This window comes from Sceloporus undulatus, chromosome 3, assembly GCF_019175285.1.
Source record: "Sceloporus undulatus isolate JIND9_A2432 ecotype Alabama chromosome 3, SceUnd_v1.1, whole genome shotgun sequence".
NCBI lineage: Eukaryota > Metazoa > Chordata > Lepidosauria > Squamata > Phrynosomatidae > Sceloporus > Sceloporus undulatus.
The window spans coordinates 4,061,107-4,086,923 of record NC_056524.1 but is presented as its reverse complement, the minus strand read 5'-3'; the positions used below and the strand labels follow the sequence as shown (position 1 = coordinate 4,086,923).

Below are 25,817 nucleotides of genomic sequence, written 5' to 3'. Positions count from 1 at the left end.
TGGTACCCACCTGCTACAGCTGCGGATATATACTTGATCATCAGCCTTGTTGGATTGCAATCTCCATCTGCTGGACTAGAGCTCCCATTATCCCCAGCCAACACAGCCAGTGCTATCAGAAAAAGAACTAGAGGATACCAAAAACATATCCAAAGGTAGCCATGTTGGCCATATAGCAAAGTACAGCATCATCCAAAAATCCACAAAACCATGATTTCTTTATTGGGCAAACCAAAATGCACATTACACATGTTGCAAGCTTTCAAAGATGGTACCAAGCTCAGGTTGGAGTGGGCTAGTTGGGCCTTGTTTAAAAACTAAGTTTATTATAGGTTTTTAAAAAAAATTATTTGGATTTGGTACTAAGGTGAGAATCAAGTGCCCACTTGTAGTATTTCTTTCCTCGCTGCTCGCAATGCCTGGAATGGATGGATGAATGATCCAATGTGACCAATGCAAATTGAGAAAGAAATAGAGGCTCTCTTCTTTGCAATGGAACGAAGGTGTCTGCATGCATGATTTCTCACCTGGTCCTATCTGAAAGAAGCAACCGTGTCCATTGCTTCCCTGGTTAACCACAATCTCACTTTTCCAAATATTGACTTGGTTGGCATCAGGCCACAAGGGAGGTGTGTAGACAACAACTTCTTGGAAGCAAAAAAGAAAGCTTTCTTCCCTTCTCTTCCTCCTCCTTTGCCACCAGATTAACTGCCAGTTATAGTTACCAGCTTTTCATGGGAAGAAGTTGACAAGCTGCTTTGCAGGCAGAAAATGAACAGGTGAAGCTCTTTCCATCACAGGCCCCTTTCCAGCTACACTGTTATATCACTTTGATTGCCTTTCCTTAAACAGGCATTTTTCTTTCCCAGCTAAGATCCCCAGCGCCTGCTATTTGTTGGGGGTCTTCCATCCAAGTACAGTACTGACCAGGGCTGACCCTGCCTGGCTTCCAAGATCAGGGCAATGATTTTCAGTGTTTTCCTCTAAAATTAAGTAAGGTCATGCCTGAGCTCCAACATTGGGATTGCGTAGCACGAATCTACCTACACATGTGGGGTGATGCATTGGTTGTTATACACATGATCCTTACATTGAATGGCAGAGTTGTACAACTTCACGCACACCCCATGTGCAAATGAATGTGCATGCATGCCCAGTGTGAATCACATGCAAATCTGCACATGCCGCTGGTGTACACTGGCACATCTGCATACACAATGGCACCACCTGCACAATTCCACTTCTGCAAATTTAGTGCCTTTAGGGGTATTTAGGCCTACCTCAAACAGGTATTTCTCTTCCCAAGGTGTGTGTGTGTGTGTCACATTCTGGTTATTACCATGTCTATATACACAATCCCCCCAGTAGTCCTTCCAGGAACCATAAAAGATGGACGAAAGCTTCTTAGTCTATCTGCCTGAGTACCAGTTGCTCCTTTCTCTCCTGCTCAGGAGACCGCACATCCCCCCTTCTTCCACACCTGACAGTCCTCAGTCTAAATAAATTCCCGAGGAAGTCTTGCCAAGACACGTTTTGGCCGCTGCTCAATGCCCCAGGTGGTCTTCCAAACCCGGCTGCATCAGGATAGGAAGGAGAAGGAGTTCATAGATTCTCTCCTCAGTTCTCCACCGCCACCAGCTCTGGCGTGCCACCTTTTCCAGCTCTTTGGCATCGGAATACAATACTAGAGATTTCCCTAGTCATCTGGGTTGGTGCTGCACGGCCGTCGAAACTCCTGCCCGTATTCGTGGAACCACTTGTTGGCCACTGTGGAAAGAAGAGAAGGCAATGAAGTAAATAGGAGAGCCCTGCATGCATACATTGCACATTTATGCAAAAGTTACTCATGCCTCTAACATCACTCAGAAAAAAATAAATCCATATTGTGGCGATAAGCTTTCTGCACAGAAAAAAAAAACCCTGAAAGCTGGAAAGCACATATTTGCAGAGGAAAGATGAAAGGAGACAAAGGTTTTTCTTCTAATTTTTTCTAAGACATTTCTTCTAATAGCAATAGCAAGTACATTTCAATCATCATCATCATCATCATCATCATCATCAAAGGTCCCCTTGTGCAGAGAGTGTGGACTGCAGAGCCAGACATTTCTGAAAATTGAATAGCCCCTGAAGAAAACCAATTAGTGATATGGCAAAATGGATTGGGCTTTTCAAGAAATAAAAAATCTTGGCCATCATATAGCACATGGGACCTCATATAGCACACTCCTATGACAATCACTCATGGCAAGCATTTAGAAGACAGGCTACTCGGTTAGTACTGGACATCACTATCACTCGGGACCGACCCTGTGCAGAAACTGGATTTAAAGTGAAAACAACTCACAAAAGTGGATTGTTTTTCACACGATGTTTGGGGTTAAGCCGAACAGAAAGTAAAAGATAACCTGCAAAAGCAGGTAGTTTTTCAGACGATATTGGCATCAATGGAAAATCATGCAACATTAATCCAAATGGAAAGTTGACAAAATCCACTCCTTTTTACTTTCAGGAAACTTCCAAAAGTAAAAAAGGAGGGGGTTTTGTCAACCTTTCACTCAGATTAATGTTGCATTATTTCTCATTGGCATCAACACATCTGAAAAGCAACCCGCTTTTGCGGGTGTTTTGTGGACTTTTAAATCCCATTTCTGCACGGGATTTAACCAATTTGCCCCCAGTTTGCCTGTGTGTGATATATATATATATATCCTGCTCCTCTTACCCCATTTGTCTCCAGCAAGCACTGGGCAGCCGGCGTGGAGGGTGTCATCGTCCCCATTCCCATTCCTGTGGAGGTTCCACCAAAACAGAGCTGCATTCTTTCAAACAAACAAACAGAATCAGAGCTGAAGAACATGACAACTGTTACTCAGAGGTCTAGCCCACTGCACCTCTCCACTTTTTCAATATGAAGTTGATATCAAAAGAGATGTTTTAGCCACGTAGCCAAGAAGGCAAATGCAGTGCAGGAAACCAGCCACGATATAAAGAAGATCCAACTAGCTCAGCTAAAGCACACAACCAGGAGAGATCAATCAATATCGGAATCTGCATGATCCCTTCATTGACAGAAGAGATCATGGATGATAGACCTTGGGCTTACACATGAACAGAAACCCACGTACACTTCCCTTCGGAAGTGAAACACCCTCGTCCAGAGACATTTGCACTGATTGTCTCACCATTCACAACTTTCTTTACCATTCTTCTCTCCTGGAAACTTCATTTTAATCCTGCTTGGGAAATACTTAAACAGGGTTATCCTATCCCCTCTTAACCTTCTCTTCTCCAGGCTAAACATCCCCAGCTCCCTAAGTCGTTCCTTATAGGGCATGCTTTCCAGACCTTTCACCATTTTGGTGGCCATCTTTTGGACACATGGCTCCAGTTTCTCAATGTCCTTTTTGAATTGTGGGGCCCAGAACTGGACACAGTGTTATTCCAGGTGAGACCTGGCCAAAGCAGAATAGAGTAGCACTTCGGTTGATACGCCAACTGTGCCCCTGCCTGGACCAAAAGGACCTAGAAGCAGTGGTACATGCACTGGTAATCTCTCATCTGGATTTCTGTAATGCACTATACATGGGGCTACCCTTGTACCAAGTTTTGAAGCTTCAATTGGTTCAAAATGCGGCAACCACATTGGTCACTGTCACATCTAGGTTTGACCATATAACACCTGTTCTAAAATCTCTTCATTGGCTGCCAATTAGCTTCTTGGCGCATGCAATACAAAGTGTTGGTTATCACTTTTAAAGCCCTACATGGCTTGGTCCCAAGTTACTTGAAGGAACGCTTCTCCTTACGCAATCTGACCCGGACTCACAGAATAAGTGGGAAGAATCTATTAGAACACCAGTCAACCAGGCTCACATCAACTTCCCAAAGAGCCTTTACTGTAGCTGCTCCAAAATTGTGGGATGGTCTTCCAGAGGAGATCCGTCTTATTGCCTCCTTGGAGGCATTTAAGAGAGCACTTAAAGATGGATCTCTTCCGGCAAGCCTACCCACTTGACCTTGTGTAAGAGATAGTTCCCATCCTCCTGACTATTGTATAACTCTATTGCATTTCCACCTGATGATTGAGCTAGTTTTAATATTAATTGTTATTTTATTTTATTGATGTGTTTTTATGTGAATTTTAGCGAGCCATAATCCTGCGTCAATCCATCTGGAAGAGGCAGGAAAATATAAATAAACTATATTATTATTATTATTATTATTATTATTATTATTATTATTATTATTATTACTACTACTACTACTACTACTACTTCCCTTGATCTAGACACTATACCTTTATTGCTGCAGCCTAAAATACCATTAGCCTTTCTAGCTGCTGCATCACACTGTTGACTCATGTTCAACTTGTGGTCTCCTTGGACTCCTAGATCCCTTTCATACATTCCCCCAATTTCAGCTTTATCTCTGGAATAGGTACAGTGTTACCTTCTGCAGTCCCTTTAAGTTGCTATGTGCCTTTTATATCATCTGTTCTTGAATGTGTGTGAGTGTCTGCATTAATGGTGATTTCCTTTGATTCATAAATGAAATCATTTGGAACTTATGTAAAGTTGAAGGTGTTCTGGATATGAATGATTTTTAGTGTCTCACTCTCTACAGTGCTAGAAATTTGGGGACCAAAAGGAAATGTCAGTTGGAGAAAGATAAATCTTACTTTCAGGGGGAAGGAGCCATCATTTTGCCCTTCCATGCAGATACACGACTGGAGAGGGATAAATAATGCGCAGGTGGTTGAGGAAGAAATGTGGGAGGTGGTGAAAAATACACGGCCTTCTCACCTTGACAGCAGGAATGCTGAGGTTGTTGTAGATGAAGGCTGTGGACCCTCCAGCTTCCACTGAACTCAGCTAGATAAAAGAAAGGGAAAATACAGGGTGAAGCATGTATTGCTGGACCTTGTTACAGAACAAAGCACACGATGGGCCTCTCCAGATGATCTTAGAGTTCTAATGGGGTCATAGAAGAATGTTGACCAGCTGGAGGGTGTCTACAGGAGGGCAACCAAAATGGTAAAAAGCCTGGAAACCACCAAGTCCTGTGAGGGGAAACTTAGGGTGCTGGGTTTGTTTAGCCTGGAAGAGAGAAGGTTTTGTTTTTATAATGGTTATATTTTAATCCTGACAGTAAGGGCTGTTCGTCAGTGGAAGACACTCCCTTGGAGTGTGGTGGATTCTCCTTCGTTGGAGGTCTTTAAATAGAGGCTGGATGGCTATTCATCAGGGGTGCTTTGCTTGAGAGTTCCTGCATGGCAGAAGGGGGTTGGGCTGGATGGCGCTTGTGTTCTCTACCAACTCTATGATTCTATGAGTCTAATTGTTTTCCATATTAAAAATGAACAAATATATTTCAGAATCATTACACATATCCTTAATTTGCACAGGTTAGAGTGTATTTCCCCCCTTCAGAGCATTGGTTTTTACTACAAAGTTTTGGCTTCCTTTTCTTCCTCCTTCTCATCCTAATCTTGACCTCTATGCTACTCACCCACTTCCCAATGTGTATTTTTGATATAAGGTCTACTGTTCTACTTCAAATTCAAAACAACCAGTCTTGGTTACTACTCCCTTTGTATCTGGTCACCCTGGGAGCAGAAACCAAGCAAGTTGGCCGGACAGCAACCAAGAAGCCTCTGACCCATGCCACCCTTCCAGCAAAGGCCAGTGCAGACAAGAGGCCTCTCGATGTTGACAAATTGGAGCGTGTCCAAAGGAGGGCAACCAAAATGATGAAGGGTAAACCAGGCCCATGAGGAAAGACTTAGGGAGCTGGGGATGTTTAGCCTGAGAAGATAAGATTAAGAGGTAATATGATAGACCTGTTTAAGTATTTGAAGGGGTATCACATTGAGGATGGAGCAAGCTTGTTTTCTGCTGCTCCAGAGACTAGAAGGCGGAACAATGGATGCAAGCTCCAGGAAAAGAAATTCCACCTCAACATTAAGAAGAACCTCCTGGTAGTAAGAAATGTTTGACAGTGGAAGACCCTGCCTTGGAGAGTAGAGGCATCTCCTTCTTTGGAGGACTTCAAACAGACGCTGGATGGCCATCTGTCTGGAGAGCTTGGATCGTGTATTGACAGAATGGAGTTGGACTCGATGGCCCTTAGGGTCTCTTCCAACTCTAGGATTCTATGCTAAAGGACAATATATGGCAAGGTGCGATGGTTACCCCCTTCCTTCAGTGGTAGTTGACCTTTGATATCAACATAATATTAAAAGGGATGTGAAGTCGAAGGCTTTCATGGCTGGCATCCATAGTTTTTAGTGGTTTTTTTGGGCTATGTGGACATGTTCTAGAAGAGTTTCTTCCTGACGTTTCACCAGCATCCGTGGCTGGCATCTTTAGAGGATGCTTGCCTTCAGAGAATGCTTGCCTGGTTTCCAGGCCCTTCACCATTTTGGTCGCCTTCCTTTGGACACAGGGCTACAGTTTCTCCACATCCTTTTTGAATTGTTTTGCCCAGAACTGGACACAGTATTCCAGGCGGGGCCTGGCCAAAGCAGAATAGATTGGCACTATGACTTCCCTTGATCTAGACACTATACTTCTATTCAATGAATTAAACTCATTTGGAATCTTCTCTCTGGAGTTCTTTGGTTTGAAACCGTTATACAGTACATATACTAGGGTCTGCCTTTAAAGGTTCCCCAAAACCCTCTCGCTGCTCCCTCTTGAACTAAAATTCTTCCCCCAATGAATACAATTGTGGGTACCCTCCCAGGGCCCTAGCATTTTGGGTGACACTGTCTGTCCAGCATCTTCCAAAACACACAACTCACACTAAGTAAAAACAAAGTCCTTTCCAGATTTATACTCACATAAATCATCAATGTGGCAATTCGGTTTCCGGATTTCAACCGGTAAAGGGGACTTTTTCTTGACTGTAACAAAAGAACAGAATTGTTTATGCATAGATCGCCTTATTTAGCCAAGGGTGATATTATTCATAATACAGTAGACGTATTTTTTTCAGTGTCAGCATTAATGAAACGAAGCTTTGAGGATAAAATGCCCAGTGGAACAAGAAACTTAAACCCTTTAAACCTTTTCCAGATGGCTGTACTGATGAAATAAAAATATTTGTATTGTCCCCTTATCAAAAGATCTCAGCATGGAGTACAGACAGCAAAGCAACCTAAAGCAATGTAACCTCAGGAAAAAAAGAATCAAGTCATTTGAGACGTGGAGCACCATGAACTGCCCAAAAGACAAATGAGTCTGAGAGCAAATCTTAGCAAAGATGACTGAGCTGAGGCTATCATATATTGAACACATCATGAGGAAACTTGACTCGCTGCAAAAGATGAAAATGCTGGGAAAAGTGGAAGGCAGTTGGGAAAATAGGGTAAAAAACACATTACAGTGGTACCTCGGGATACGAATTACCCAGCTTACAAATTTTTCGGGATACGAATAAATCCCATAGGGATTTATTGTTTCGGGTTACGAACGTTTTTTTGGGTTACGAAAAAACGCCGGCGCTGTTTTAAATGGAGCCGCGGCGGAGCCGCGGCTTTTTTTCCCATTAGCGCCTATGGCAATTCGGCTTACGAAGGTTTTTCGGGTTACGAAATTAGCCGCGGAACGAATTAATTTCGTAACCCGAGGGAGCACTGTATAGATGGAGTCAGTTAAGGAAGCCACAGCTGCCCTAAGTTTGCAAGCAGAGCAGTTAATAACTCGGGCTTTTGGAGATCTCTCATTCATAAAGCTGTTGTTATTTGCTATCTGTCAGCTTTGAGTTATGGCAACCTTATGACATATCCAGGGTTAGCCATGTTGGCCATATAGCAAAGTACTGCATCATCCAAAATCCAAAAGTGGGAAAAGTCATGTTTCAACTTGGCACCAGAAGGACACCAGTATTGGCACCAGTTGGGCTTCTAAGAGGAGAGCATTACACAACCATGGTGTCACACGAGAAAAGGTCCTGCCCCATGTCCTCCAACAATGTATTGACCCTATGGGCAGCACATGGAGGAGGCTCCCACCATAGACTTCAATCCTCAGGCAGGCTTCGCATGAGGTCTACTCACTGTGGCATGGTCAAAGTGGGGCTCGTAGTGTCCCCCCAATCCATAGTTCACCACCTGCAGATATTCGGCATAAGGGGGCTGGATGTTCAAGCCAGTCAGGGCTGCGATCCGGCGATCTAATGCCACAGTCACTGGATCCAAGGTGTCTTTCAACCAGGCACTGGAACAGAGAGAGAGATGAGTTTGTCAGAGTAGAGCAACTTGGAATCTACTCATCTCTTAGGGAGCATCATGAGAGGTCGGCATCATGAGAATAAGGCCTTTGACAAGGTCCCCCATGATATTCTTGCAAAAAAAAACAAAAAAAAAAACCCTAGTAAACTGTGAGCTTAATAATGCAACTGTTAGGTGATTTGCAATTGGTTGATCAGCCGAACCCAAAGGCTTCTCAGCAATGGCTTCTGTTCATTTTGAAAGAAGTGACCAGTGGGGTTCTGTCCTGGGCCCAGTGCTATTCAACATCTTTATCAATGACTTGGATGAAAGAATAGAGGGCATACTTATAAAATTTTCAGATGACACAAGATTAGGAGGAGTAGCTAATATCCCAGAGGACAGGATCAAAATTCAAGATAACCTTAATAAATTAAAAATCTATGGTAAAGCCAACCAAATGAATTTCAACACAGAGAAATTTAGTACACTTGGGCAGTAAAAATGAAACACATAGATATAGGATGGGGGACACCTGGCTGGACAAGACTCCATGTGAAAGGGATCTAGGAGTCCAAATAGACCACAAGGTGAACATGAGTCAACAATGTGATGCAGCAGCTAAAAAGTCCAATGCAATTCTAGGCTGCATCAGTAGAAGCATAGTGTCTAGAGATCAAGAGAAGTAATAGTACCACTCTATTACTTGAACACAAACTATTTTTGGTCAAGCACTGACATCCAAATAAGGATTCTTTTCCCCCCAATGAAATTTTCTGTTAGTCCCAAAACTCCTAACATTGCTGTAACCTAAAACTTCAGTTGAGCAGTTGAGAAATACAGTTCAGACATCCAAATAATCAGGGCAGGAAAAGTGACCATGGACTTTATCACACTGAGGAAAAGCTGATATCAAAAAGGCATTTTCTCAGCAAAGTTGCGAGATGGTGGCGAAGGTTTTCAGATGATGTCGCGATTAGAGATAATTTATCCCTGAAAAAACAGGAATGCTCCAGCAACAAACCAGTCATATAATTTCCCCATGAATGGTTTGTTGCTGGAGCATTCTTGTTTCTTCCCAGGATAAGTCCTCTCTAATCGCGATGTGTCTGAAAATCTTTGCTGTGATCTTGTGACTTTGCTGGGAAAATGCCCTTTTAATAACAGCTTAAATCCCGGTTTTTCCTTTGTATGATAAAGTCCCATGTGAATGCAAACATAGCAAACATCAGAGTTCTAGCTGTGAACAGTTTCACAGTTGTTAATAAGGGAAAGCATACAAACTAGGAGAGGTTGCAGCCGTTTGCTTTTGCCTGAGCTGACTGGGAAGGGAAAGATTCAGCCTCCTCTTCTCCTTCTTGCTGAGTTAATCAAACACAAACTATTTTTGCACTTTGAATTCAACTTGCAGCAACTGAAGCAAGCCATGGACAAAGGAGGAAAATAGGAGCTGGAGAGAGAAATTGGGGCATTTTAAAAGCAGTGGGAAAAGTGGGATGGCAGAGGATTAATTTGGATTGTTCCTGCCAAATCAGGACAGTTGGAGGGTATGGGACGGGAAACACAGTTTGGATCAAAGCCCTTTCTCCTCAATTCCAAACCAGCCCTACTGCTTTAAATTAGATTGCTTTCAGTCACAAAAAATGATATAGCGAGAGCCTGATCTTAAATCTCCCCCAGAAAGTGCCATTCAAAGTCCGATGATTAATTGGCTTGAATTCCTTAATCAACAGGGTGCACTATTAATTTTACATCTGGCTTTGCAAACCTATGCACTCTCTGTTATTTTTTCCTGAAGGGTCAGAAGGGAGGCAAGAGTTAAGAAGAGCTCACTCTTCCTCCTGTTCTTCAAAAGCCAAAGAATGAAATTCCAATGGTTTTAAAAAAGGGAGCAGGGAATCACTCTCATGGAGATTGCAAAACCCAGCAGTGAGATCATATTGGAAAATATATACATATATTTTCCCGGACTGCTGTGCAACCATAGCAAAGGCATATCTCATCCGTTGTGTGTTGAATGGAAAGAGGCCCCCTTCTTGTCGGAGTCATTTTCTCCAGCTTAAGGAAACTTCTAGGAGGGGGGAAATGACAAATCCAGCTGTTGGCTATAAAAAAAACCTGTCCTTTCACAGCCGACAGAAAAGACTTTATTGCAGACATCTCCAAACGTTGGTGTTCTTCGATGTGAGCTAAGGGACAAGCTCTGTGTCAGTGGGTCAGTAAATCTACTCCATGTTTTATGCCAAGATGGCAAAAGAGAGCACACAAGCTAGAAGTGGGTGCAGCAGTTTGCTTTTGCCTGATCCTTCTGGGAATGGCACAGTTCTGTCCGCTCCTCTTCTCAGCTCCCTCTCGCTGAATTAATAGAGTGAGACAGCATGGTCTAGTGGTTGGAGCAATGGGTTATGGAGATTATCACACAGGGATAAAATGTGGAACAATAGCACCATTATCATGCGCATGGCTGAAGATCATCACAAGACATTGAGGATATACCATGTTCAGCATGAGTGCAACTGGTTACTGTTGTGCAACTTCACATTAACAGAGAAGTCCCATTAATAAGCCAAGAATATCGCTCCATATCCAGAAATGCGCAAGTGCAAAAGCACATCCCACTACAGTTGCGTTATCATGAGAATACGACAAATAAAAATTGGGTTTCCTGTATCAAAAGTGCATATGCATGACTGAACAACAGCATTTTAGCAAATGTGGAGAATAATTTTGCTACTAATAATTTTAATAATGCAATGTTTTAAATTGTTTAATATTTTTTTAAACTTGTATTTTGCATGTTTTATAGTGTTTTAACTTGGACTGTTTTAGATTTGTAAGCCGCCTTGAGCCCCTGTACTGGGAGGGAGGCGGGATATAAATAAACATCATCATCATCATCATCATCATCATCATCTTCTTCTTCATGAAGACAGCATTTCTCCTCTTTGCATTCATGGGTCATTACTTTTGCATGATTGCTAGGATGTATGGAATTAAATGTTTAAAATGTGGTATGCTCCCATTCATTACAATGATCATGATAGTAATGCTAACAACATCATTGTCATAACCTCCTATGACTCTGGAGACCAGAGTTCAAATCCCTGCTCCACCATTGCTGACCTTGGGCAAGTCGTTCTCTCTCAGCCTCAGAGGAAGGCAACGGCAAAATCCATCTGAACAAATCTTGCCAAGAAAAACCTGTCATAGCATTGCCTTAGGCTGGAAATGACTGGAGGCACACAACAAAACTGCCTTTTCACTTTGAATGCAGTTGCAGCAAATGAAGTGAGCAGAGGACAAAGGAGGAAAGCTGGAGAAGGAAAGAGAAACTGGGACATTTTAAAAACAGCTAAAAAAGTGGGATGACAGAGGATTAACCATCTGTGCCTTCAGCAAATACCTTTTGCTGATCCGGTAGTCAGCTTGCTGCTGCTTTTCTCCAGAGGCAACCACCGATCTCTGCAACTGGAGAGGAAGAGATAGAGAGGGAGAGGAAGTCATGTCTATTTATTGAAATATCTTGATCCTGCCTTTTATCTAAAGCAGGAATGGGCAACTATAGAAGACTGTATTGGGGGGGGCGTTTTGCATTAGCCTTCCAGCAGAGCTTGGTGGGCCACAAAAAAGAAAAAGAAAAAGAAAGAAAAAGCAAACCCTTCCCGTCCCAAACACAGCAGGTCTTCTTGGGCCCTAGGGGCATTTTGAGACCCAATACATCTGGAGGGCATTTCCACTACATTTGGACTCTCCAAATCTCCCTGCTATTGCAAAATATATACATTTTGCAACACCTGGGAGATTTGGAGACTCCAAATGTAGTGGAAATGCTCTCCAGTCCCCCTACAAATCATTATTTGGGCATTTTGGAGCAAGACCAACAACATTTTCTTATCCCTGGGGAACCCTTAAAACGACCAGGGTGCCTGTATGCCGCACTTTTGCCAACTCTTGATCTAGGGCTATCAGGGCAGCATACAACAAAACCAACCAGGCTACTCTTTATTATACTAATGGTATACAAATTAAAAATGACTAGAAAAAGGTAAAACTATAATAAATAATTTAAGTAAATTTTTATAAAGGCAGATAAAAACATGGTGAAAACATTTTAAATCCTTTTAAAACCATGAATAATATGTGAGGGTTAGCATAAACACAATTTTGCCCCAACAGTTTTAGCAAACAGATATATTTTTACTTGGCACCACAATAATGGCAAAGTTGGCACCGATCGGGCCTCAAAGGGGAAGTTATTCTGTGATAGGGATGCCATAGCAGAGAAGCTGCTTTACCTAGAAAGTGGCTCATGGATTCCATAGTAGTGGAATAATAAAATATACTGCCTCAGAGTGTAAATGGAGTCTCCTTCTTTGGATGTTTTTAAACATAGGCTGGATGGCCATCTGTCCCAGGGAATAGAGTGTGCCTGCGCCATACACGGGTGCGCTATACATGGCTTTAACCTTACATGGAAGGTTAAGCCATGGGGAATATAATGGTGCATGCGCCTGTGGCATGTGTGCCATGCTGCATGCAGGAGTGCTCCCCTGTTACCCATGCTGCTCCATATAAATGTTGGTATAAATGATAACCCTTAATGACCCCTAGATGAACTCTAACAGCCTGTCCACCATTGCCAGCAAGGCATGAAGACATGTACACACACCCCTGAGGGGCACCCACATTATCATATCTAGGGAGTTGCATAAGAGGATTATCATAGGACCAGGAAGAGCAAATGTTTGCCTTGCCTGAGGCTCTTGCCCCCTCCCAGGTCTGTTGTCCCAGCAGCTTAAGACCACTAAGACAATCAGACAGGGACATCCAGGTGAAAAGAAAGTAATTAAACACCTTTGTTCTCACCATCAAGCACCTTTGCCAGAAGCAAGATTTTGCCTATAAATATAATCAGATTTGCCTGTTCAGGGGGCCAGTCTGGATTTCAGAGGGAAGCTATGTCCCTTTGAATCCTGACCTGACTCCTGGCTCCTGACTCCTGGCCAGTCATTCCATGGCTGAGCCTCATGCCATCCTCATCATATTCCATTTGGATTCCTGGAGGGAGTCTACATTCTGGTACGTATCACCCCAGTGATGCCTAAAATCCGATTCCATGCTAACCTCTGCTTTTCCTGAGCCTTGTATGTGGGTGTGTATGCTAGTGAATCGTATGTGTTTCCCCCCATTATAAATAAATTGGTTATTAATTCTAGAAGTCTGTCTCAGTTCCATTTATTGGGATCCCCTGGTCTACTCCGTATACACAACGGGAGATGATTCTGTAAGGGCTGTCGTAGCAGGCCCTCCTCTTGCAATATTTGAGCTAATAACAACAATAATAAAATTCTCCTAAACGGACCCTTGGCTACACCCCCATTAAAACAAATGGGGTTTGATCATATGCATTTTTCCCCATACACTGTGGTGGTGGTGGGTCCAGAACTATTGTTTTTACCTAAGAGGACACCTGTCTAGCAATCTCCAGGTCCTCCAGTGCAACTCTATGGTCAACATCTACCAGACATTGATCATAGAATCATGCTGGAGGACCTACAGATTGCTAGAGAGGTGTCTGTTAGGTAAAAACAATAGTATTTTTTTTAAAATTTGTGGTTTTTCCACATTCATGGAGGTCCTTCACTCTAACCCTCGCGCATGTGGAGAGACCATGGTATATCAGTTCACTTCCTGCTGAAATAAATGAATTGGTCTTACAGGCGCTACTCTGATTGCTTCCTAGAATTTGGAAAAGTGACTTGTTAAAGACAAGGGATTCGGGGAGCTATAAGTCATAGCTCTGGTCCAGCTCTGGAGCTGCCTGGAGAGATCATGGAGCTGACACAGTTGGCGGAGACATCAGGATATCTGAAAGCCAAGTCCAATGACATCGCTAACGGCAGACAGAGCCATAGAAAGTCTACATGGAACCACAAAATTAATGTCCTGCTTATGTGATGGATGAAGTGACTAATCTCCCCATGAGTTGGGTTTTGTGGTTGCTGAGGCAACTGGGGAGACATGGGCTGGGAAAGGCATTGTTTCAGCCAAAGCCTAGGAAGGATCCAGAGATTTTGTTTTCTCTTTCTCCTCCGTCCGGTTTCCAGGCGGCGGCTTTTAAAGCTTAACTTTCTTGGCTGCAGCAGCTGGAGTTGGAATAATTCAAAGAAACCTCTGCTCTCTCTGAAACATGGAAATCAGGACCATGGATTAAGCTGTTTTGATCTCTTTCAATCTGTTTCAATCTGTCTTCCTTTAATTTATCACATTGTTTAACATGTTTTAGCCCTATAAACTAACGGCCATTGTTCACATTGTTTTAAATCAAACGGCTGATTTTAGATAGAGACTGGGGATAGTAACCTGTAAGTACTTTGGGCCAGCCTGGGGCGGAGTCGGGTGTAGCATCTCCACAATGCACTGGCTCTGCTCCCAGGGTGGCATGACACCATACCACACAGCACATGGCATCACGGTGCTCCTCTGGCACTGCATCTCCATCATGATGTAGCACCAAAGAATGCTGTATAGCCATGGCATCACAGGTATTGTGCCCTTTCCAGGGCGCAAAAAGGAACTGCTTTTACAGCTGCTTTTGTGCCCTGGAAAGGCCAGATTGGGGCCACTGCATGCGGTTGCTGTGGCCCCGATCTTCACCATACAGAATTGGCCCTCCACATTTACGGCTTTGACCTTTTGCAGATTTGATTATTTGAGGATTTGAGTATTTGCAGATTTGATTAATATCTTCTCATTAGGAAATCTGTAGGTCTTGCAGTGCAACTCTATTGAAAGCTGACCATAGAATTGCTTTGGAGAACCTAGAGATTCCTAGACAAAACACTTCTCTAGCCGTTTGTAGGTTCTCCAGTATAATTCTATGGTCAACTTCTGACAGATGTTGACCATACAGTTGTGCTAGAAGACCTAGAGATTTCTGGAGAGGTGTTCTCTCAAGTTCAAAAAATAGTGGCTTTTTATTTGCGGTTTTTCCATATTCATGGAGGTCCTGTGTCCCTAACCCCAGCAAATGAGGAGGGACCACTGTACTTTAAAGTTACCACAAGAAGACATGATTCACTCTCCCTAGAAGCCAAGATGACTAAATAGAGACTGTTGTACTTTGGACAAGACTCCTTGGAAAAGACAATAATGCTTGAGCAGCTAGAATTTAGCAGGAATGGAGGAAGACCCCATTCCAGGGGGAGAGACTTTATCAGGGATGCCATGACCCTGAGTTTGCAAGATCTGAGCACGACTTTTGATGATAGGGTGACTTCTTGGAGGTCTCTCATTCATTGGGTCTCCATAGGTTGAAGTCAACTGGATGACAATGAACAACAACAAGAAAGGGCTGCCATGAGCTGGAGTTGATTCAAAGGCACTTGGCAATGAAAAGCCATTCCCGACCCCTTCCTCTGCCCTTCTTACCCATGGAGCAGCCAATGTCTTGATCTTCTCAGCTTCAGAATCACTGACAAAGTCATGATAGAGGGCCAGGTGGGGTCTCAGGTGGACAATTTCCCTCTTCAGGGGCTGGAGGATGAGGAGTGGGTCCCCATTCATCTCGTAGGAGCAGGAGAGGTCCGGCAGTTCATAATGGCTTGGCTGGAAAAGGACCAGAACTTTTGTTATATTTTCCAGATACACAACTCTGGTTCCAAGACTTGGAAAAGTCTTGACTTTTTTGGACTGTTGTTGTTGCATGCCTTCAAGTCATTTCCGACTTGTGGCGACTGTAAAACAAACTTTCCATAGGGTTTTCCTGGCAAGTTTCTTCAGAGGGATTTGCCACTGCCATCCTCTGAGGCTGAGAGAGTGTGACTTGCCCAAGGTCACCCAGTGGGTTTCCATGGTTGAGCCAGGATTCGAACCCTGGTCTCCCAGGGTTCAATGCCCAAACCATTACACCATGATGAAAGAAGACCAGCAGTTTTGTTATACTTTCCAGACAGACAACTCTTGCTCCAAGACTTGGAAGTGACTTTTGGACTACCATTACCAGAATCCCCTAGCCAATATTCTGAGAATTGTAGTCCAACAAAGTTACTTTCTCCATTTCTGGAGCAAAACATCCATACCATTTTGTTGTAACCTCTCACTGTCAATAAATGCAAAACCCACTTTCCCCTTAACCAAGCATCGTGGGAGCTGTGATCCAACAAACAAGTTTATCACACAAAAGAGATCGAGAGGTTATCCCATGAATATCCCGGGAAAATCAAGTAATTACGTGTAACAATTTCACACGATGTTGCACAAAACCCGCCATTAAAGTGATCACAAAGAAGCTTTAACACATATCTTTTTACTTTCAGGATTACAGCGCCAATGCATTTCCGATAACACTTTGTTTGCGCAACCGCTTGTGATCATCATTCGCACAGTTACTCACCGTTTCTGCTTTATTTGCAGGATGCTTTAAATGTGCTTTAATCTCTCTTTAATGCTGGAATTAGCCCCCGTGTGATAAACTCCAAAAATTCAATTTTTTCATTTTCTGCTCAGTGTTTTTAAGTGTTATGAATATTGTTTTATACTCAGTATGCTACACTGAATGTTTTCACTACAAGGTGTGATTTCGGGTGGGATTTCTGACTCCTTGGTGAGAAGAACAATGCCAAAGCGGCCGATGTCTCTTACGCACCCAAGATCCCAGGCTTTGGCACAACTGTTCGTAAGTATCTCTGGTCTCCAGGTGGGTCACGTTGGGTCTCTGCAGGGCCACCTCTTCGCCAATGCCATCAGGGTTCGCCATCAAAAGCTTCTCGTATTTCAGGACGTTCCTCGCCATCCTCTTGTTGTCAGGATCTGACCAAGAAAAGAGACTTCAGTTTAAACACAGTGGTGGCTGGAGAACTGAGGTGAGTTGATGTGTGTGTTGTGCAGTGAAAGGATGTGAGTCCACTCTCGGTTTTTGTAGCTGTGTCTGCACTGCAGAAATAATGCAGTTTGACACCGCTTTAACTGCCATGGCTCAATGCTATGGAAGTCTAGGATCTGTAATTTTGTGATGGGCTCTGGTGCCACAACAGACTTGTTGTTGTTGTTGTTGTGGGCCTTCAAGTCATTTTCTGACTAATGGTGACCCTAAGACAAACTTATCCTGGGGTTTTCTTGGCAAAATTTGTTCAGAGGTGGTTTGCCATTGCCTTCTTCTGAGGCTGAGAGAGTGTGACTTGCCCAAAGTCACCCAGTGGGTTTCTTGGCTGAGCTGGGAATTGAACCCTGGTCTCCAGAGTCCTAGTCCAGTGCACAAACCACTATGCCACACATCCCAGGACTCCACTGCATTGAGCCATGGCAGTTAAAGCGGCGTCAAACTGCATTATTTCTGCAGTGTGGATGCAGCCTGGTATCTGGGCTGCTAGACCCTATACACAAATAAAGTCAGCCCTCCCGATCCATGGATTTTTTTATTCACAAATTCAACCACCCACAGCTTAAAAATCTTTAAAAAAAGTATACATTCCAATAAGCAAATCTTGATTTCTGCCATTTTATATAAAGGGCACCATTTTACTATGCCATTGAATTTAATGGGACTAGAGCATCCACAGATTTTGGGATCAATAGAGGATCCTGGAACCAAACCCCAACAGATACTAAGGGCCCACTGTAACCCCTAAAAACCTATTTTAAAAACTTATTTGAATTGCACCCTTATAGTTCAGGCTAAAATCTGGAGCGGACTCACAGCCCCTTTTAACATAAGCATCATCTGACTAAGATGGTTGTGGTTTGCTCCCTCACTTTGACAGCAATGCTACTTTTGCAAAGTAACCAAACTTTTGCAAAGTAGTTCCACTTAGGACTTTATCAGACAAAGAAGATCGGAAGTTTGTCCCATGAATATCAAAGGAAAATTGCAGTAATTGAGAGTAACGATTTCACATGATGTCGCACAAAACCCGCCATTAAAGTGGTCCAAAGAAGCATGAATGCACATCTTTTTACTATTGGTGACAATGCATTTCCGATATCACATTTATTTGCACAGTTGCGTGTGATAAACATTTGCGCAATTACTCGCCATTTTCATTTTATTTGCAGGATGCTTTAAAGACGCTTTAATCTCTCTTTGATGCCAAAATTAGCGCCAGTGTGACAAACTCCTTATAAGAGTATTTGGAAAATAAACTATCATAGTCCCTCCTTACGATGTTTAAAAAGTAACTTGCTGCTTCCTGTGGTGCCTTTGAGCTTTTTGTTTGTTGCTGCTGTTACTCTCCTTTCCTTTAAAACAAAAAATGAAACTTGAAAAATTGCACAAGGAATACTCCTGGAACAACTTTAAATGCCCTTTCAAAAGAATAATGTTTGAAAGTAACTAGAATAAATTACTCATTACTCCAGTGCAGCCATACTGTTCTTACTGCTTCTGAAGTGGACCTTCATTATGCCCTTGTTACCTGAAAAGTTACCTTTTCTATTATAATATAATACAATATTCTTAATATAATATTCTATTATACTTGCTACTTCCAAGCTGCAAGTCCGATGCCCTGTAAGCGAAGCTTTCCCCTTCAAAACCGGTATTAGAAAGTCAACTTTTTAGGAATTATTTGCTCCTGTCACCAGTTTACAGTGTTTGAGAAAGGAACCTATTGTAGTTACTTTTTACAGCGTTGGGAAAGTAACTGTATGTCATTTCTTGCACTATTCATTACTTTCCATTTCTTTGCAGCCAGGGACATCATAGGATTCAGAATGTCACAAACCATAGCAAATTTCTTTTCAAATGGTTCTAAAATTTCTTTAAATGCAATAAAATGTAACTTGGGAAAGGAACTGGGAAATGTTATTCAGTACACCAATTAAATAACTTCTCATTTATCATTACATTCCTTTCCAAATGCTACTTCGCTGCGCTTCTGTCCCCTCATTTCCTAATAACTAGTTATGCGCAACTGTGTTGCTTCTATTTCTCACCAGTTCAGGAAGCTGTTGAAAGCACAAGAGCCGAGTCAATAAGGAAAAGTTGGCAACCTTGTATGAAGTTCTTTTTCTGTTATGCTGCTGTGCATAGATTGGCAGTGTAAAATGAAGTGTAATGACAAATAACATATATAAACGACAGTGAAAGCATAGGAACACCTTTTCTTATGCTTTCACTTCTTTATCTGAGCAAAAAAGATGAGTTGCCAACTGACCATTAAAAAATCCATAGCCTGCTCTTCTGCCTTTAACTGATGTTTTGATCCAGTAAATGTAACATTTAACAGCAAGGAACAAAACATAACCAACTGCTATTAAATTAAAGGGTGAATGTTAGTTTATTTTACTGAATGCTAATATGTACTAATATGTATTATATTGAATTATTTTTGTAGAATGTACCCCATAGGCAGGTTTATTTTATCTATTTTAATTGATTGTACGTACAGCACCATGTAAATTTACAGCGCTATATAAATAAAGCTTAATAATACAGTAATAATAATAATAATAACAATTCCCAGAATCCTCCAATAGCCTTGCTGTCAGGGGGATTCTGGGGATTGTAGTCCAAAACCTAACTCTTCCAAGCTGTGGGTTCAGAGGCTGGCCAACCCCAGAGAGAATGGCAAACTATTGTAAAAGACCAAAAGGGAGATATTATTGTAACATAGATGACTGAAGGCTGAGGTCATTGCTAGGAATCAGCGTCAGGATCTTATTAAGTTAATCCAAAACAGAAATGTGATTTTTGTTAAAAAATGATATCCAAGGATTATTTTCTCCAATTCATCTCCAATGCTACTTACCCAAATAAGGGGAAAGTATACTAGCTTCGTTCTATTTCTTAGCTAGATCTGGTGATGCAGACAAATGGAATTCATAGGAAGGCAAGAGTTAATTCTTTAAAGTCCAATGTTTAGACTGACACTAATATTCTGGACCGGAGTCTGACAATACAGAGATCTGGACATTTCTTCTTTTCCCCAGAAGCACGTACCGTAATGGAGGAACTCCTGGGAGAGGCTTAAGGCCTGGGAAACGTTTCCTGCCTTCAAAACAAAGTTAAAAATCAAGTTTCTCACCAGTTCAGAAAGGAAGAAAGAAAAGAAGAACAAATAGTTAACCTTTTCAAAACGCAAAGAGGACCACAACTTGGATCTGTCTTTGGACATAATAATGATGTGATGCGCGTCTGTTAATTGTTGTTATTTCCCACCTTGATCCATGGAGAGAAGCAGATAAGAAATAGTAATAATAATAATAATATGCAACATTCACATAAGATAGCCACTTGGAAAATGAGTAGCAGCTACTATAGTAGTAGTAGTAGTAATAATAATAATAATAATAATAATAATAATAATAATAATAGACATAGTAGCTGCTACTCATTTTCAAGAGGCTAGCCTATGTGAATGCTGCAAATAGGATTGCCAGGTGAAAAACAGGATAGGGCTCCTGCACCTTTAATTAATTAAATAATAATAATAATTATTATTATTATTATTATTATTATTATTTCATATCTGCTTCTCCCTATGGATTGAGGTGGGGAATATTATAATAATAAAAAATAAAACTTTCTAGACATTGGTCAAAAGCACAAGAGCCCCATCTTTTTTTCCTCCCCAAATGCCTGTCCTATGTGCATAGTATAAACAGGGTTGCCAGGTGAAAAGCCAGGCAGGGCTCCTGTCCCCTTCATTCCCTTTGTACTAATATGTGTATATTTAATTATTTTCATAGAATGTATGCCATAGGCAGGCTTATTTTATCTATTTTAATTGATCCTATGTACAACGCTGCATAAATTTACAGCACTACATAAATAAAGCTTAATAATAATAATAATAATAATAATAATAATAATAATTCACAGCTACTCTTTTTCAAGTGGCTGTCCTATGTGCATTGTACAAATAGGGTCGCCAGATGTAAGTACTGTATCTCTACTCTCCAGTATTTTTAGTTGTTGTCAGAACACCGAATGGGGCTCCTGCAACTTTAATTCCCTTTGCTAAAGGTGCAAGAGCCCTACTCTTTTTCAGATGCTGAACAGTAAAGAAAATGACTGAGCATTAAAGGATCTGTCCAAGGTGTTTTATGTCTCCATCAATGATCGGGACCTTGGACAACTCCTAGACAACTCCTTCCCACAGGAGATTAACATACTGTAGCTCCAAAACACACTGCAGAAATAATCCAGATTAAGGCCGCTTAAACTGCCCTGACTCAGTGCTAGGGAATCCTGGGAACTGTAGTTTATTGTGGCACCGTAGCTCTCTGGCAGAGACGGCTCAATGTCTCACAAAACTACAGTTCCCAGAATTCCCTAGCATCAAACTCCAGGGCAGTTAAGGTGGTCTCAAACCGGATTATTTCTGCAGTGTGTTTTGGGCCATAGTTCCTCCTTGTTATTTTTCTGTCTGAACAAGTTTTCGGGAATTGCAACGGACTCTTAGTGGTTTGTTGCCTTGCTCATTTTTATCGTCTGACTTTTGATGACTTTTGAAATGGTTTCCATTTCTATGGATTGTTTAACTGCATTTTCCAGATTACTAAAAAACATTTTAACCAATGTCTTTGTATATCATTTAATATGTACAGTGGGCCTTCCAAATTTTCTGGGATTAGGGACACAGAAAGTGGAAAAAATGCAAATAAAAAAATGTTTTGTATTGTTTTTTTACATGAGAAAACACTTTCTAGGAATCTTTAGGTCTTCCAGTGCAACTCTATGGCCAACATCTGCCAGAGGTTGACCAGAGAATTGCACTGGAGGACCTATAACTGCCTGGAATCCCTCTCCAGCACAACTTAGTGGAAGTTGGCTATAGAGCCATGCTGGAGGACCTCGATATTCCTAGAGAGTACATATTAATCCAATCCACAAATAATCAAATCTGCAAAAGTCAAACCTGCAAATACTGAGGGCCAAATTTTGTACAGTGGCTGGAGCCCCAGTTTTGGTGAGATGGCAAGATGTAAATAAGTTCTTGCTTTTCTTCACCATCTTTGTCATTTCAAGTTCAGGCTAAATGCCAGAACAGATGACCATCACTTCCACCCAGCATGGGAACCACAAACTTCCTATGAATGCAAAGATCCCCTTGTTGTTTCCAGATGTTGGCTTGGTCCCAGATGTTACACCACCGGGCTCACCTTAAAGTAGGAGAAGGCCAAGTGGTCCAAGGCATCTTCCAGACTGCCCTCATCCTCCGTGTTCCAGTTTCCGTAGGAGAGGCGGAAAAGGCTGACGGCTTCCTCCATCCACAAGATGGAATGATAGTAATCCTCCATGTCATAGGCCACCTGGAAGAAACAAGATGGCTGAGTCCGCATCTACACTGCAGAGTTAATGCAGTTTGACACTGCTTTAACTGCTATGGCTCAATGCTATGAAATTATGGGATTTGTAGTGTCAGAGAGCTCCAGTGCCACAACAGACTACAAATCCCAGAACTCTGTAGGATGGAATCCAATATAAGTACTACAGTCTGCTGTAAATAAAGGAATACCTATTCCAAAGTTTAGGAACCTGTAATCTAAAAACTATGAGGGCATTCACACTATGAAATAATCTGGTGTAGAATGTGGGTTATTTCAGGGTTGTTCACACGGTGCCCTGAAACCTGGCGTTGAAAACACAACTTTACCTGGTGCATTCAGCACCGGGGAACTACCATAACCGCATCTTTTTTGGGGCGCTGGAGCGATTTGCATCTGCGGTAGTGTGAATGTGATAACGAATCGATTTGGATCACACAGCCACCATTCAGGAAATGGAGGTGACTCCAGAGTTTATCACACGGGAGGAATTTCTCTTAATTTTGAATGAAAAGAAAGTGGGGCCAGAACACATTCACGTGAATTCGCTAGTTCAGCGAATTTACATGAATTCAAATTGCATTCGAACTGACTTCCCATTGCTCAAAAATAGCTTGCCATTGCCCGAAATTGCATGTGATTGCCTCTCACGTAATAACGTGAAACCCCATGATTGCATTCAAACTGACTTCCCATTGCCCGAAATTGCGTGTGATAGTCTATCACGCAATAACGTGAAACCCCATGATTGTGTTTGGATAGCCATTGGATTATACTTCCAATTTCCCTTGTCTGATAATGTCCTCCCCTGTGATCTGAAACAGTGGCGAATGGGAATGGCGAATCGGATTTAGATGCCATGGAAAGATTTGCTGCCTTAAAACATAGTTGAAATGGTGAGTCGATTTTAAATTGATTCACAAATGCGAATCTCTCCATGCAAAAAAATGTAAGTGTGACTGACCTCTACAAGTCCCAGAATCCCCTAGCAAATTGATCCTGGCAGCAGAAAAAGGAGACAAGGGCTTGTAGCCTCACAAAGGATTCAAGGCAAACTGGATCTCAAAGGCAGTAGCCTTTTGTCTTGCTAACAGAATTTAAAGTTTATTTGCTGGACTGAATCTCCCAGTATCCACATGGCCATAAGGAGGAAAGGCCCAGCGGCATGAAAACCTTTCCATACCATCTGAACTGAGGACAAAAAATCACAACTTCTTGACTAAATGCAAGGCTAGGACTAACACCGTCTCTTTCTTTCTTTCTTTCTTTCTTTCTTTCTTTCTTTCTTTCTCCTGTACCATTTTTAACATCTTTGCCTGATGAAGAAGCCAGCTCGAAAGCTTGCAATATGTATAATGTGCATTTTGGTTGGTCCGATAAAGCTATAATTGTTTTGTGGATTTTGGATGATACTGTACTTTGTGATATGGCCAACACAGCTACACCTGGATATGTTTTCTGACATCCAGATGGGCATCTGTTACTCTGGAGTCAGATATAAATGACCCAGAACTCACCCAGATTGATTGGAAAGTCCAAGATTTTGGTTTTATACGGGGTTAAAATAATCCAAGATGGTGAACTGGTATGAAAAGTCTCTGATCGTACCAGGAGCTGACAGAAAATATTTTGGGATAAACAAAATGTACATTGATCTCGGAAATAAAAATGGAAAGGACTGGAACAAAATCTGGGATTTTCTGGTGTTTTTAATTGGTCTGGATTCAATACTGGTGTGAATTCTGGCTAGTTAGTCCTAAATTAGAATTAATTGCAGAAGGATGAGTCACCACCATAAGGAACTCTTATTGATTCATTGGTTTGACTCTGTTTGGGATTAACAATAGGATTTGGATGCCTATTTGCTGTACAAAGTTAAGTTTATTCCAGAGTCTGGAAAAAGGGGGATTTTTTGGACTGCAGTTTAGAGAACCCCTCCAGAGAAAATGCTGGAAGGGGGCAGGGAAAATCTGGTAAACATATGAATGGAAAAAGTATGGGGGGAAATGTAATGTTTCAAAGTGCTGTTCTAAAGTGAACTTGCCATGGGGTTCTCTTTGCAAGATTTGTTCAGATGGGGCTTTGCTTTTGCCTTCCTCTGAGACTGAGAGGGCATTGTTTGTACTGTGGATCACCATGGTCGAGCGGGGATTCGAACCCTGGTCTCTAGAGTCGTGGTCTAACTGTCAAACCATTACTCCATACTGGCTTTTGGGGACAAGAATACACCAGATAATGTAGTATATGTAGTGGTATGAGTGATGGACTAGGACCTGGGAGACCAGGATTTGAATCCCTACTCATGCATGGAAACACACTGGGTGGCCTTAGGTAAGTCACAGTCTCTCAGCTCCAGAGGATGTTAATAGCAGAACCATCTCTGAAGAAATCTTGCCAAGAAAAACCCATGACAGGTTCACCTTGTTGTTTTTGTGGGCCTTCAATTCATTTCCAACTTATGGCTATCTTACCATGGAGTTTTCTTGCCATGTTTCTAGAGGGAGTTTTCCATGGCCATCTTCTGAGGCTGAAAGAGTATGACAAGTTCACCCAGTGGATTCACATTGCCGGGTCATGATTTGAACCCTGGTCCCCAAAGTCCTAGTTGAATGGTCAAACCACTACACCACACTGGTCTCCTAGTACATAGAGAGATCTTGTAGCATCTTTGAGACTAATTCAAAGGTGCTACAAGATCTCTTGATATACTGATTCTGCAGACTAACATGGCTATATCTTTGAATTCTACTACACTGGTCTCCTGAGTTCACCTTAGGGTTGTCAAAAGTTGGAATAACTTGAAGGCACACAACAATGCAAATGTGTATGTTATTTTCAAGACAATGCTCTCCCCCTGAGATTCCTCTCCTCACTTTGAGGAATGGAGAAGAAAGACTTGTCCTTGAAAACTGGCAAGTCTACTCACCCCAAACTTAGTCCTTTTCTAGGTAACCTGGTTTCCCTGCTCACCTTTCCAATCTGGAAGCAGTCGTCAGCCGACAAGGAGAAGTCCTGCCCAGGGCTGTATATGTCTGGAAGGGGGATGTTGCTGTTCCTCCGAAACCTTCCTTTGGCCAGTTCCTTGACGTTCAAAGAGTAGACGTCTTGTAACCGCATCACGGCCCGGGCTGCTCCTTCCAGGTCTTCAAAGGCAGGTAGGCTTCCCTCCAGTCTCTGGTAGCCTTTCTTTAGTGCTGAAAAGCCATCCATGATGGATAAATGTGAAATGTGTCCCTATATGAGCCTGCCTGAGTTTTAAAATCTTCAGAGAAGGGTGTTCTTTCAGTCCCATCACCATCACAGAGGACACAGGAGAGGGCCTTCTTGGCAGCTCCTC

General features: G+C 42.1%; 1 protein-coding gene across 2 annotated transcripts in view; it reads right to left on the bottom strand.

Moving 5' to 3' along the window:
* Positions 1-261: 261 nt before the first annotated feature.
* Positions 262-25,817, bottom strand: part of P4HA3 (prolyl 4-hydroxylase subunit alpha 3) — a 47,756-nt gene continuing 22,200 nt past the window's right edge. For both annotated transcript variants that reach the window (XM_042456373.1, XM_042456372.1), the window contains exons 3-13: positions 25,451-25,674; positions 22,316-22,465; positions 20,151-20,202; positions 16,860-17,023; positions 15,644-15,820; positions 11,616-11,680; positions 8,060-8,219; positions 6,842-6,904; positions 4,803-4,871; positions 2,723-2,819; positions 262-1,767 (exon numbers count right to left, since the gene is read on the bottom strand). In XM_042456373.1, the coding sequence (XP_042312307.1) occupies positions 1,697-1,767; positions 2,723-2,819; positions 4,803-4,871; positions 6,842-6,904; positions 8,060-8,219; positions 11,616-11,680; positions 15,644-15,820; positions 16,860-17,023; positions 20,151-20,202; positions 22,316-22,465; positions 25,451-25,674 (1,292 nt within the window). In that variant the 3' untranslated portion in view covers positions 262-1,696. The remainder of the gene's footprint in view (positions 1,768-2,722; positions 2,820-4,802; positions 4,872-6,841; positions 6,905-8,059; positions 8,220-11,615; positions 11,681-15,643; positions 15,821-16,859; positions 17,024-20,150; positions 20,203-22,315; positions 22,466-25,450; positions 25,675-25,817) is intronic.